The following is a 13566-nucleotide window of genomic DNA, read 5'->3' on the forward strand; positions in this document are numbered from 1 at the left end:
TTCTCTAGTTCATTTATTTCTGCTCTGATCTTTATTATTTCCTTTCTTCTGGTGGCTTTGGGCCTTTTTTGCTGTTCTCTTTCTATTTGAGTTGTGTAGTTAATGTTTTGATTTTGTCCCTTCTTTTTGATGTGTGCATCTATTGCTATAAATTGTTCTCTGAGGACTGCCTTTGCTGTGTCCCAAAGGTTTTGATATGATGTGTTTTCATTCTCATTTGATTCTAGGAACTTTCTGAATCCATCTTTGATTTCTTCTATTACCCAGTGGTTTTTAAGCAGGGTTTTATTTAGTTTCCATGTATTTGATTTTTTTTTCCTTGTTCTCTGTTGTGGATTTCTAGTTTGATGGTGTTGTGATCAAAGAAGATACTTTGTATTATCTCAGTGTTTTGGATTTTGTTGAGGGTTGCTCTGTAGCCTAAGATGTAGTCTACTCTGGAGAACGTTCCATGTGCATTGGAAAAGAATGTATACTTTGCACCTCTTGGGTGAAGTGTTCTATATATGTCTATGAGTTTAAGTTGGCAGATTGTGGCCTTTAGATCTTCTGTATCATTTTTGAGTTTCTTTCTAGATGTTCTGTCCTTTACCAAGAGTGGTGTGTTGAAGTTTATAGTGGAACTGTCAATTTCTCTTTTCAGTGCTGTGACAATTTGTTGTATGTATTTTGGAGTCCTGTCCTTGGGTGCGTAGATATTTATTATGATTATGTCTTCATGCTGGATCCTCCCTTTAATATTGATATAGTCCCCTTTTTTGTCTTTTATGGTGGATTTTGTTTTAAAGTCTATTTTATCTGAGATTCATGTTGCCATTCCTGCTCTTTTTTGGTAGCTGTTTGCTTGATATATTTTTTTCCATCCTTTGATTTTTAATAAATTTATGTCTTTGTTTCTAAGGTGTGTTGCTTGTAGACAGCATATTGATGGGTCCTGGTTTTTTATCCATTCTGTCACTCTCTCTTTATGGGTGCATTTAGACTGTTTACGTTCAGTGTAATTATTGATAGGTGTGAGTTTATTGCTGTCATTTTGTAGTGCTTTGTTTGTGGTGCTGATGATTTCTTTGTTCCTCTTAGTCTCTTGTGCTGAATTCCTTTTGTTTATGGATTGTTTTTTTCATTTCTTTTGTAGATTTTGTTTTTACTGAGACTTTATTTTTTTCTTCCTCATTTTGATGAGTAGGTTTGTTGACTCTTTTATGGTTACTTTGAAATTTACCCTTATCTTCCTAGGTTTGAACCAGTATATTATTACTTGGTATCACCTTGCCTTCCTCTGCATTAGAAAGTTCTATACCTATACCATTCATCCCCTCTTTTATTTTTCTGACATTGTTGTCATTTACAGATTAACCTCTCTGTTTCCTTGTTGTAAATCTTTAGGTTTTGAATAGTTCTTGAGAGTTCATTTCCTAGGTTGGTATCTGAGTGGTGTGATCTTGCGTCCTAGATTCAGGCTGTAGTCTGATGTTGTTCGTTCTCAAACCGAAGGATTCCCTTTAATAATTCTTGTAAGTTTTGTTTGACTTTTACATATTCTGTTAATTTCTGTTTTCCGGAAATGTCCTGATTTCACCACCGTATTTGAATGAGAGTTTTACAGGATGTGTAATTCTTGGTTGAAAGTTTTTTTTTTTATTTCAGTGTTTTATATATGTCATCCCGTTGCCTTCTTGTCTGTGTGGTTTCTGCTGAGTAATCAGAGCTTGTCTTATTGTTGCCCCTCTGGATGTGACTTTCATTTTTCTAGAGCAGTTCAGGATTCTTTCTTTGTCTTTGGTTTTAAGGAGTGTGATTATGATATTCCTTGGTGATTTTCTTCTGAGGTCTATCCTATATGGGGTTCGTTGAGCTTCTTGGGTGGTCATCTTTTCATCTTTAATAATATTAGGGAAGTTTTTGTTTGTCAGCAATTCTTCAGTGATCCTCTGTTTTTTCAGTTTTCTCTCCCTGTTCTGGAACTCAGATCACTCAGAGATTTTTGCTTTTGATTGTATTTTGCATAATTATCAGGGTTTCTTCATTTTTCTTCATTCTTTTTTTCAGATTTTTCCTCAAAGTTGTATCCAAGTTTTTGTGTTCAGTTTCGCTGATCCATGTTTTCAGACTTGCTCCTCAACCCTTCGACGACACTGTCCATTTCTGAAATCTTGTTGTTTATCTTTTCAATTTCTAACTGATATTTTTGTGTGTTTTCTAGTTGTGAATTTATTTTGGCGTTTTGTTCCTGTATTATTTTCCTGTACTCTTCCATTTTTTGTCTGTATTTTCCATGAATTTGTCTGCCTTTTTCATGAATTTGTCTCTTTTTTCCTCATTTTTATCTGCATTTTGCTTTGACTCTTGGATAGCTCTGAATATTAAGAGGTTTGAATTCCCCATCTGGTAGTTCTAGTACGTTTTTTTCTACTGGGAAGTCATCTGTTGTTTTATTTTGGATGTCTACTGGAACTCTCCTGTCCTTTTTTTTTTAATATGTTTTGATATTGTCTTTTGTCTTCAGGACGTTCAGTAGTTTTTTTTTTTCATTTATTGATTGTAAATTTGTTTGTTTTATCTTGCTTTTTTGTTTTATTTGGTTGTGTCTGAGCAGGTGCGCTGTGCGTTCTTTGTTGTTTACTTCTCTGTGGGCATGATACTTTTTGCCTCCTTGACTAGTGGCCAGGGCCATTCACTCAGCTGTTGTGCAGTAGGGCAGATCCAGCTGAAGAGGACGAGCTGGGATGAGTTGTTTGTGGCATGTACTGGGCCAACAAGGTGAGCTGGGGGTCAATGCAGGGCAGGTTCTGGTAGGCTGTACCTGTGTTGCTTGGAAGTGTAATGTTCTAGCACACGGTGCAGATAGGCAGGAGGGAGGAGGAGGGGGAGGTTGTAATGTGTGAAGCTAGGTTGTGTATGGGAAAGAAGAGAAAAACAGGAGCCAAATAAAAGGTGCTGAGGGAGCCTGCCATTGGAGTGTAGAGAGGAGAAACTGCGAAATGTGGAAAAACTACAGGAATAAAAAAGAAAATAAAAAATAAAGTAAAATAAAATAAATAAAAATTTTTAAAAAAAGAAAAAATCTGCCCCCAGTAATTTCACTGGTGTGGCTGCACAGACCGGGGAAGCGACTCCCAAACCCAAACTGTGTGGTACAGCCCGGCTAGAAGGAATGGAGATGATACACAGTGCCAAGTATTCAGGAGACAGGAAAAGGAGGTAAGTAGAAAGAGACAAGGAATCAAGAAGTGAATAAAAATAGAAAGGAAAAAAGAATGAGCAAATGAACAAACAAACAAACAAAAAAAAAGGAAAGAAAGAACAAAGCCTCCAGGGATCCCACAAGCATGGTGGCACGGACTGGTTAAGCAGTTCTCCAGCCAAGTGGTTCTTCATAGCTTGTAAATAAGCAAAGATAGCACACGGAGTCAGGTGTTCAAGAGAAAAGAGGGGGAGGAGGTGAGAGGCAGGGAAGAAACCAAAAAGAGGCCAAAAAAAGCAACACCAGTAACAAAGAAATGTCACTGAGGAAGCCAACCATTGTGGGTGGGGCAGATCCATGCAGCACAGAACCAGCACCCCCTCCCGCCCCCCCTCCCCGTGTCACTGTTGCGGCCTGCTTGGAAGCAGTGGATCAGCTTTCTGGGAAGTGGCGAAGTCCGAGCAAGGGGGGGCAGGGTGGGGAGTAGGAAAGCATGTATCGCTGGTTACTGGGTGCTCTGTGTCCTGCTAGGAGGTCCGTAAATCTGCTTTCCTGTACTCCCTGTCTGCCGATCTCTGACAGGAGTCCAAGATGGTGGATCCGTGTTCGCTGATAAGGGACCTCTGATCATAACTCTCCTCACTCTCAGTTCTCTGTCAGTTTCTTATTCCATTTGGTCATTGGCTGAGTTCTTTATTTCTTCATTTGATGCTTAGGGTTCCAGAATTGATGTCTGTCTCTGTTTTTCTTAGTTTTTCAGGTCTTTACTGTGAAGGGATGGGGTGGTGCTAAAGCGCCATGTTGGCTCTGCCTCTCTCAAATTTAAAATTTAAAAAATGTTTTTTTCATAATTTCTGTTTCTCTGCTGACAACTTCATTCCATTAATTTCACGTGTGTTTGCCTTTATTTGATGGAGCATATTTGTAATAATTGTTTGTCTGTTGATTATCTTTCCCTTGAAATTGATCACATTTTCTTTTTTCTTGCATTGTGAGAATTTTGGATTGTATCTTGGAAGTTGTTTTGTAAACTCTGTGTCCTATTATAATTCTCTGTAAAAGGTTGATTTTTTTTTTTTCTTTTAGCAGACTATCAGCCCACTTAGGTTCAGACTGTTGTTGGTGATTGAAATCTCAGTTCAATTCTTAGAGCTCTTGCTATGCTGTTTTGGGCCTGTCCCATGCATATTCAGCTCCAGATTAAGCCCAAGACTTGTGTGAGTTTATTGACAGAATAGAGGATTCCTCTCTTCATCATCTTCTTTTCCCAGTTGTCTGGTCAGAAAGATAGGATTTCTCTTGAAGTTTTAACTTCCTAGATTGTTGCTCTGTGGGGCAGTGATTGGTTCCTGGGCTTCAGGCAAAGCTGTTAGAGACATGATAAAAACAACAAAACTCAGAAACTCATTCTCCTGTGGGTTGATTTTCCAAGTTTTGACTCCTCTCCACAATCTGTTTTTGTTTGCTTTTTGATATCCTTGGGTAATTTTTTTTTCTCTCTCTCACTCTTTTATTTTTTGTATTTCAGCTAAGGTTTTCAGTCGTAATCAGTGGAAGACTTGGGTTGTACTTGGACTTACAGCACCATACCAGAACCAAGACTCCCATCTCTGACTACTATGAAGATTTTATCTTTGAGTTTTAGCAGTTTGACAATGCCTTGCCTAAATACGTGTGTGCTCCTTTATATTATTTAGTGTTCATTTTGCTTTTGAAACTGTGAAATATTAATTTTTGTTTAACTTGGCAAATTTTGGCCTTTATTTTCTCAAATATTATTTCAGACCCAGACTCTGTCTTATTTCCTTCTGGAATTCCAGCTATATACATATAAGACTGTTTGATATTGTCCATGGTGAGACGTCAGCAAATATATTCTGAAAAGATCCAGATAGTAAATATTTTAGGCTTCGCAGGCCATATGATCTCTCTTGCATCTATTCAATTCTGTCATTATAGCTTGAAAGCAACAATAGACAATATGTAAACAGGTTAACATGTCTGTATTCTAGTACAACATTATTTATAAAAAGTAGTAACAGAACAGATTTTGCCGACCCCTAAGGTAGATTTTAAGAAGTACTGGTGGCTCAGTGGTTAAGTGCTTGGCTGCTAACTGAAAGGTTGGCAGTTCAAATCCACCAGTTGCTCCTTGGAAACCCCACGGGGTCGTTCCACTCTTTCCTATAGGGTCATTGTGAGTCAGAATCGACTCAATGGCAACGGGTATGGTTTCTCTTAAGGTGGATGGTAAGAAGCCCTGGTCGCTCAGTGGTTAAGCACTCAGCTGCTAACTGAAAGATTGGCAGTTTGAACCCACTGGCAACTCTACGGGAGAAAAGACCTGGTGATCTGCTCCCACAAAAATTACAGCCCAGGTCACCCTGTGGGGTCACTATGAGCTGGAATCAACTCCTCAGCAGCCAACAACATCAACGGTAGATGGTGATGGTTACTGGAGCTGCACTGTGAATTCAAAGGATTTGAGAAGTACAAAACACAAATATTGGCAATGAGTAAAGCGTAGGGAGCTGGGCGAATGAGAATGAGGGGTTGAGGATGAAACTAGAAGGATATATTAGGACCAGGCTATTCATGTATTGCTTTCATCTGAGAACAGTATGGAACCATCATAGATTTTTAGGCAATACAGTGGTAGAATTAAACTTTCCAGTTGGTAAAAGTATCTCTGGAAGCATTGTAGAGAATGAATGAAAAAGAAGAGATCTCCAATAGAAGGCTACTTTACAGAGGCAATTATAGTAGTTCTGACAAGTGATGATAAACCCTGAGAAAAGGCAATGGGAATAGAATGGATTTAAGAGGATTTTTGGTATTAAAATGATGAAGATTTCAAGTACTGGAAAAAATGATGCTATTCATCCAGATAGGAAAGGAGGACGAGCTAGTTTCTCAAGAGTCCATTCTTGGCATTCTCTCTAGATGTTTTTCCTTGGTTACCTCAGTCAGTCTTATGATTTCAAGTAGCACCTAATTGCATTTGACTTCCTTGTCAGTGGTTTGTAGCTATGACCTCTCCCTTGAATTCTGGACCCATATTTTGATGTTCTGTCCTTCACTGAAAGTGGTGTGTTGAAGTCTCCTTCTATTATTGTGGAGCTGTCTATCTTTTCAGTGCATTTAGAGTTTGTTTTATGTATTTTGGAGCCTTGTCGTTGGGTGCATAAATAGTTATTATGGTTATGTCCTCCTGGTGTGTTGACCCTTTAATCATTACATAGTGTCCTTCCTTATCCTTTGTGGTAGATTTTACTTTAAAGTCTATTTTGTCAGAGATTAACATTGCCACTCCTGCTGTTTTTTGAGTGTTGTTTGCTTGATATATTTTTTTTCCATCCTTTGAGTTGTAGTTTGTGTCTTTAAGTCTAAGGTGTATTTCTTTTAGGCAACATATAGCTGGATCGTGTTTTTTAATTCATTCTGCCACTCTCTCTTTATTGGTGCAATTAGTCCATTTACATTCAGTGTAATTATTGATAGGTATGAGTTTAGTGCTGTCATTTTGATGTGTTTTTTTTGTGTTGTTGACAGTTTCTTTATTCCACTTAATTTTCTCTGCTGAGTCGTTTTTCTTTATGTATTTGATTTTCATCTTTTTCATTGTTGCTGATTGGTATTTGCTGAGTCCTTATGTTTTTCTATTTTGATGTGTAGGATTGTTAGTTTCTTTTGTGGTTACCTTAATATTTACCCCTAGTTTTCTAAGTTTGAACCACTCTTATTTCTTTATATCACCTTGACTTCCTCTCCATATGAAAGATCTATGACTACATTTTTTTAGTCCGTTTTTTTGTTTTAATGTTGTCATCTTTTACATATTAACATCTCTGTTTCCCTATTTTCAGTGTTTTAGCTTTGATTTATTTTTGTGACTTCCCTATCTGGGTTGATATCTGATTGCTCTGTCCTGTGTTCTAGTCTTGGGTTGTTGTCTGATATTATAGTTTTTCTAACCGGAGGACTCCTTGTAGTATTTCTTGTAATTTTGGTTTGATTTCTGCAAATTCCCTAAACTTCTGTTTATCTGGAAATGTCCTATTTTTACCAACATATTTGAGAGACAGTTTTGCTGGATATGTAATTCTTGGCTGGCAATTTTTTTCCTTCAAGACTTTATATATGCCACCCCATTGCGTTCTTGCCTGCGTGGTTTCTGCTGAGTAGTCCGAGCTTAGTCTTATTGACTCTCCTTTGTAGATGACTTTTCGTTTATCCCTAGCCACTCTTAAAATTTTCTCTTTTTTTCTTTGGTTTTGGCAAATTTGATTATAATATGTCTTGGTGACTTTCTTTTGAGATCTACCTTATGTGGGGTTCGACGAGCATCTTGGACAGATATCTTCTCATCTCTCATGATATCAGGGAAGTTTTCTGCCAACAAATCTTCAAAAATTCTTTCTGTATTTTCTGTTATGCTCCCCGTTCTGGTACTCCAATCACTCATTGATTATTCCTCTTGATAGAGTCGCACATAATTCTTATGGTTTCTTCATTTCTTTTAATCCTTTTATCTGATTTTGTCTCAAATAAGTTGGTGTCAAGTGCTTCATCTTCAGTCTTACTAATTCTGACTTCCATTGCATCAGTTCTGCTCCTATGACTTTCTGTTGAGTTGTCTAATGCTGAAATTTTATTATTAATCTTCTGGATTTCTCTTTACTGTCTCTCTGTGGATTCTTGCAAGCTGTTAAATTTGTCATTATGCTCTTGTATAACCTTCTTAAGTTCCTCTGTTGCTTTGTCTGTGTGTTCCTTGGCTTGTTCTGCATTTTGACTGATGTCCTTTGTGATATCTTGAAGAGTTCTGTGTATTACTCTTTTGTATTCTACCTCTGGTAATTCCAAGAAATTCTCTTCTTCCAGAAAATTTCTTGATTCTTTGTTTTGGGAGCTTGCTGAAGCCATCATGGCCTGTCTCTTTACGTGATTTGATATTGACTGTTATCTCCGAGCCGTCAATAAGTTATTATAATATTTCTTTATTTTATGTTTGCTTACTGTGTCCTAGCTTCTTGTTTTGTTTTGTTTTGATTAGCCCAGATAAGCTGCTTGTGTGAGCTAGTTTGATCATTGGCATCTTTGAAGCTCTAACATCCTGTCACCAGGCGGTTAGATCTGTTACTAGGTATATGAGCCCAGGGGTTTGTTTACTTTTCTTGTCTGGATTCAGCTTAGGTGTCCAGGTAGTCAGTAACCAAGTGTGTAGTACAGGCTCTCATCTACAGTCCTGGACAGGCAGGGGTGATTGGTTTAGGCACAGGTATCTGGCTGCAATAAGGGGCCACACACTGAGCAAGTCAGGGGCCCCTGAGTCTCTGGGAGGAAAGCGTGTCCCTGTTCCCTAGAGCACGTAGGTGGGTGAGTTTTCCATCCAGACTGTGGGCACCCAGTGCTGTTGGCTATAAGGACTGGGAGGCATCACTTATTCTTGGACCTCTGTCATGGGTGGCTAGGTTGATTGTGTGGAGCCACCAGTATTCAGGCCCCTGATGTGGGTAGGTGAGGACCGTGCTTAAAGGGCAGAGCAGTGTCAAATGTCGTGAACCTGCCACTTCACCATATAGCTGATACAGTTGAAGTTAGGCTTCAGGTATATACCCTATTTTACTGTGGTAATGAGGGCCTTTGCTGTTGAAATGGGCCCACACAGGTCTATGCAGAGGTGAAAGGCTCCCTAGGCAAAGGAGCTGTGCCAACCCTGAGTTCCCAGTTTAGGCGAGCTGGTAGATTATTTATTCCTGTTTGTTAATTTGTTTCCTCTTCAAGGTCTGGAGAATGGCTCAGGGCACGTGACAGGTCCTACTTCTGGCCCATTGGACTTGGCAATCACTGAAGCCAGCCCAGTACCCGGTGCAGAGCAGGGAGGGGGCAGGTAAATGGGAGAGAAATTTTTCCCAAAGGGTATTTTTTGATCCACGTGGTAGGTCAGACACATGTACTTATTATCTTTTGCCGACTGAGCGCCGCTTTCACTGGTTCCAGAGTCCCTAGTAGACTCTCTGCTGCTCGGTCTCTCCTGATGTGGAAAACGCCTCCTGAGTGCCACTGCTTGCCTCGCTGTGCACGCCAGCCTATCTGGGTCAGGTCTGGCAACTCCTTGCTGCTTCTGAACTGTCTCTCCCTCCCCATGCCACTCAGTCTGATTCTTCAACTTTGCCTTTGATGTTCCAGGCTCCTAGATTGTCGTATATAATCGATTCACTTGTTTTTTTGGGTCTTTGTTGTTAGAGGGACCACAGGAAGAGTCTGACTACTCCAGTATCTTGGCCCTGCCTCTGGACCCATATTTTGAAAAGTCTGTTGCTAGGATTCTCTCATTTCTGTCTCAAAACACATTATGTTCAATATATTCAAAGCCTCACTCAGGAACACACTTTAACTGTCAAACTGCCTCTTTTTTCTGTAGGCCAGTTAAACGGAAGTCTGAGACAGGATCTTAAAGCTGGTACTAAGAGATCATAATAACCCTATATGCACTTACCTGCACATTTTTTCCAGAAGGTAGGGAGAGGTAACGTTTCATTGGGAGAGTGAATTTAGGTTAGATGGAGAATGGAGTAGAGTATTTAGAAGTTAGTGTTTGAACACAAAGAAGGAATGTGGTAGCTTGAGGAAAGAAACAAAGGACTAATTTATCTGCTGTAGCAGATGTTCTTAGTGTGCTAGTCACATCTCTTTGGCATTCATCGTCCTACTGTATACTGCAAACACCTATGACTTCTTCCTGAGACCTTGCTTTCCGGCCATGGAGACATACATTGTCTGTGTGGAGGGCAAGTCAGAAATGCTAGGTAAGTTAGTGCTCTCTGAAGAGTTTTCAACCAATGATGGATGGAGAGTTGGTAGATAAATACTTCATTTTTCTCACCTTTCAGCTAAGAAAACTGTGAGGCATGTTCTACATCATCTCCCAGAGTTCTTTAGTTATCACTATTCTTTCTCTCTCTCTCTCTTTTTTCCCGCCATTTTTCCTGCCTTCTCACATCCCTAAAGAGGTAATGGCCGCATTGAAGTGTACCCTTACTCTCATACACTGGATCCTGTCTCATTTATCATCCTTGAGATTTGGCTCAATCACTGATACCCTCTCATTATTCACTCTTTAGTCTCTCCTTTTTCTATGGTTTCTAACCATAGAGGCCTGTTGGCCTCCTCCAATTGGGGCTGGAGTGGGGGAGGAGGAAGCTTAAATAATTCTCCATTCCTCTCCCTAAATTTCTTGGGGGAAAAAATAGTCTTTATTGTCTTGAACTTTCTCAACCCTACTGTCAAAATCCTACCGGTTTGTGTGACATCTCAATACCACAGACTTTCTTGTTGCCAGTTCAGCTGCCTGTCTTCAGTCTTTTATCCTTCACATTTTTCTGCATCCTTCACATTCTTCTGATTACTGTCAAACCGTCCCTACTTCTTTAAATACTATCTCTCCCTTGGCTTCTAGAACAACCTTTATTTTAGTTCTCCTCTTACCTTTGATGATGGTTCCTTCTTAGTCTTCTTTCCTGACTCCTTTTTGTTCCTTTTCCTGTCCCTTAACTGTGAGTTATTTATTCATGTCCTATGTTCATTTCTATATTGGTGATTTACAAACCTTGTTTTCAATAAGCTATAGCAATCTTAAACAATAATAACTATTGCAAGTCCATGATGTCTTTAGAAGGCTAGTCAAGAGTCAGTTGTGACAATAAAGATACGTCCACCATGAAAAGCTTTTTCTAGTCACTTTAAAATTCCACATCCACCCGCCTAACTCAGAGTGAGTAATCTAACCCTCTTCTTAACTGCTAAAAATGGGATGCCGTTAGAAATATATTCTCTTCACTTTCCTTCTAGCCACTTTGAAATAAATCTCTAACCAGGGCCTTACAGCTCTCTGAGGCCTAGGATGAATAAGTTGTCTTCAGAAAGTTTTGCAACTGTTTCATAGCTTGTGTTTCCCTGGCTTAACTAGGCTATATGTACCTGGGGTATAAATCTGCACGAGGCATGGTCTATAGCTACAGGTTTTTAGAAACTTCCTTCCATTTTATCCCCATTGTACCTCTTTTCCATTTTCTTCTGCTGTGGTGCCTACTGCCAAGGTAGCTTAACCTATAGTTCCCCTGATATGAAGACTTCCAAAAGAGATTAAGAAACTAAAGCTATATATAGGAAATCTGCTTGCTTCTCCCCCCTAGGTCAGTTTGCACTGTTAAAATCTTTTCTTATTACTAATTATCAGACTAGGTTAAGTAAATAAAAGTTTTCTACTTGATAATCAGAACACTATTTTTCCCTAATTTATTCAGTGATGCTGGAATACAATAATGTAGTATCATTGCATTAATTGTACAGGAGACTGAGTCTGACTTTCTGTGGAAAAGCTTCAGTGTACATATGGTATCTTATTAGTCAGTTGATTTTTAAAAATCGGTCTTGTGTACAGTGACCTTGATAATTCATTTATTAATTCTTTATTGTAGATTATTTTCCATTTTCTATGAATACAGTTACGTTATTTACAAATACAAGCAGTTTACTTTTTATTTTTCAACCATTATGCCTTTTATTTCTTTGCTTGACTTACTGACTTCCAGTACAGTGTTGAATAGAAATGGTGATAGTATAAAATCTGTTTTTTCCCTATACTGAAGGGAAGTATATGATTTTTCATCATTAACTATGTGAGCTATAGGTTTTCTGTAATCTTTATCAGATTAAGGGAGTTCCCTTCTGTACCTAGTCTACTGAGGAGTTTCAGTTTGAATGGTTGTTGAGTATTATAAAATACTTTTGCTGCTTTTATTGAAATGATCATATTTTTTCGCCCTTTATTCTGTTATTATGTTGAGTTACACTGATTGAAATTTGCATTTCTGGAATCAACGCTACTTGATGGTTATGTATTATCCTTGTTATATGTTTCCGGACGCTGTAAATTTTTGTTTAGTTCAGTGGCTTTTTTTCTTTTAAATACAGTTTTTAAAATTGAAATATAATTGATGTACCATAATATTTACCTATTTAAAGTATATAATTCATTGGGTTTTAGTATATTCACAAAATTGTACAACCAGAACATTTCATCACCCCAAAAGAAACCTTGTTCCCGTTAGCAATGCCCCCTAGCCCCTGGCAATCGCTAATCTACTTCCTGTGTCTATGGATTTTCCTGTTGTGGACATTCTATATAATTAGAATTATATAATTTATGGCCTTTGTTTCTTTAATTTCCATAATGTTTTCAGGGTTCATCCATGTTGTAGCATATATCAGTAATGCATTCCTATTTTATGGCTAAATAATATTCCATTGTATAAATATAAAGGAGACTTGGTGGCACGGAGGTTAAAGCACTCAGCTTCTTAACCGAAAGGTCGACAGTTTGAACCCACCAGCTGCTCTACAGGAGAAAGATGTGGCCATCTGCTTCCATAAAGATTTACAGCCTTGGAAACCCTCTGGGGTAGTTCTCCTCTGTCCTGTAGGGTTGCTATGAGTTGAAATCGACTTGACAGCAATGGTTTTTGGTTTTGTATGAATATACCACATTTTGTTTCTCTATCCATTCACTGATGTACATTTCAGTTGTTTTCACTTTTTGGCTGGCACTATTTTCACATTTATACTCATGGGCTATATTGGTCTGAAATGTTCTTATTTTGAAAAGTTCTTTTCAGATTTTGATATCAGACTTACGTTGGTCTCAAATGAGTTGGAAAGTATTCTCTCTTTTTATATTCTCTGGAAGATTTTGTCAGTGAATTCCCTGAAAGTGCCTTTCTGTGTTCTTCGTGTGGTGCTGTTGGCTTTATTCCAAGATGGCCATGCTGTGTCCTGCCAGTTGGCTGAGAACCTCCACTCTGTGTCTCTACTAGCTGGTTGTTTTCTATCAGTTTCTTCTTCTCGGTGGCTTCCTATCTAATTGTTTATCCCTTCATTTTAAGGTCCACAGTTCCAGGATTGACGTTTATGTCGGTTTTACTTGGTTTTTTGGGTCTTTGTTGCTTAGTGAGTCTGACTAGTCCACCATCTTGACTATGCTTCCTTAAGTAAGTATTTTAAAATAGATATTTAAGGCATGTTTATAGCCATTTGTCTTTCATTATCGACCATAATTCTTTCAAGTCTCTTGTTCATAAGGTTCTTTTTGTGGAAGACTACAAATCTTATAGGACCAATTCCAGACATTCTTCATTAAGCTTCTGTTGATTCAGGATGTAAAACCCTGAACCATTAGAAATTCCAAAGTTAATTGTTAATGTGTGTCTTAGTTATCTAGTGCTGCTGTGACAGAAATACCACAAGTGGATGGCTTTAACAAAGAGAAATTTATTTCCTCACAGTAAAGTAGGCTAAAAGTCCAAATTCAGGGCATCAGC

General features: G+C 38.5%; 1 protein-coding gene across 8 annotated transcripts in view; it reads left to right on the forward strand.

The window, feature by feature from the left end:
- The window catches only part of MYCBP2 (MYC binding protein 2), a 308219-nt gene that overhangs the window by 24539 nt on the left and 270114 nt on the right, over positions 1-13566 (forward strand). The window contains exon 1 of one of the 8 annotated variants that reach the window (XM_023726711.1): positions 3944-4856. The exons of the other annotated variants lie outside the window; for them this stretch is intronic. Coding sequence (XP_023582479.1) covers positions 4804-4856 — 53 coding nt within the window. The 5' untranslated portion in view covers positions 3944-4803. Of the gene's footprint in view, positions 1-3943; positions 4857-13566 lie in introns of those variants that run through there. 8 annotated transcript variants of the gene reach the window in all.

This window comes from Trichechus manatus, unplaced genomic scaffold (genome assembly GCF_000243295.1).
Source record: "Trichechus manatus latirostris isolate Lorelei unplaced genomic scaffold, TriManLat1.0 scaffold00013, whole genome shotgun sequence".
NCBI classification, from domain to species: Eukaryota; Metazoa; Chordata; class Mammalia; order Sirenia; family Trichechidae; genus Trichechus; species Trichechus manatus.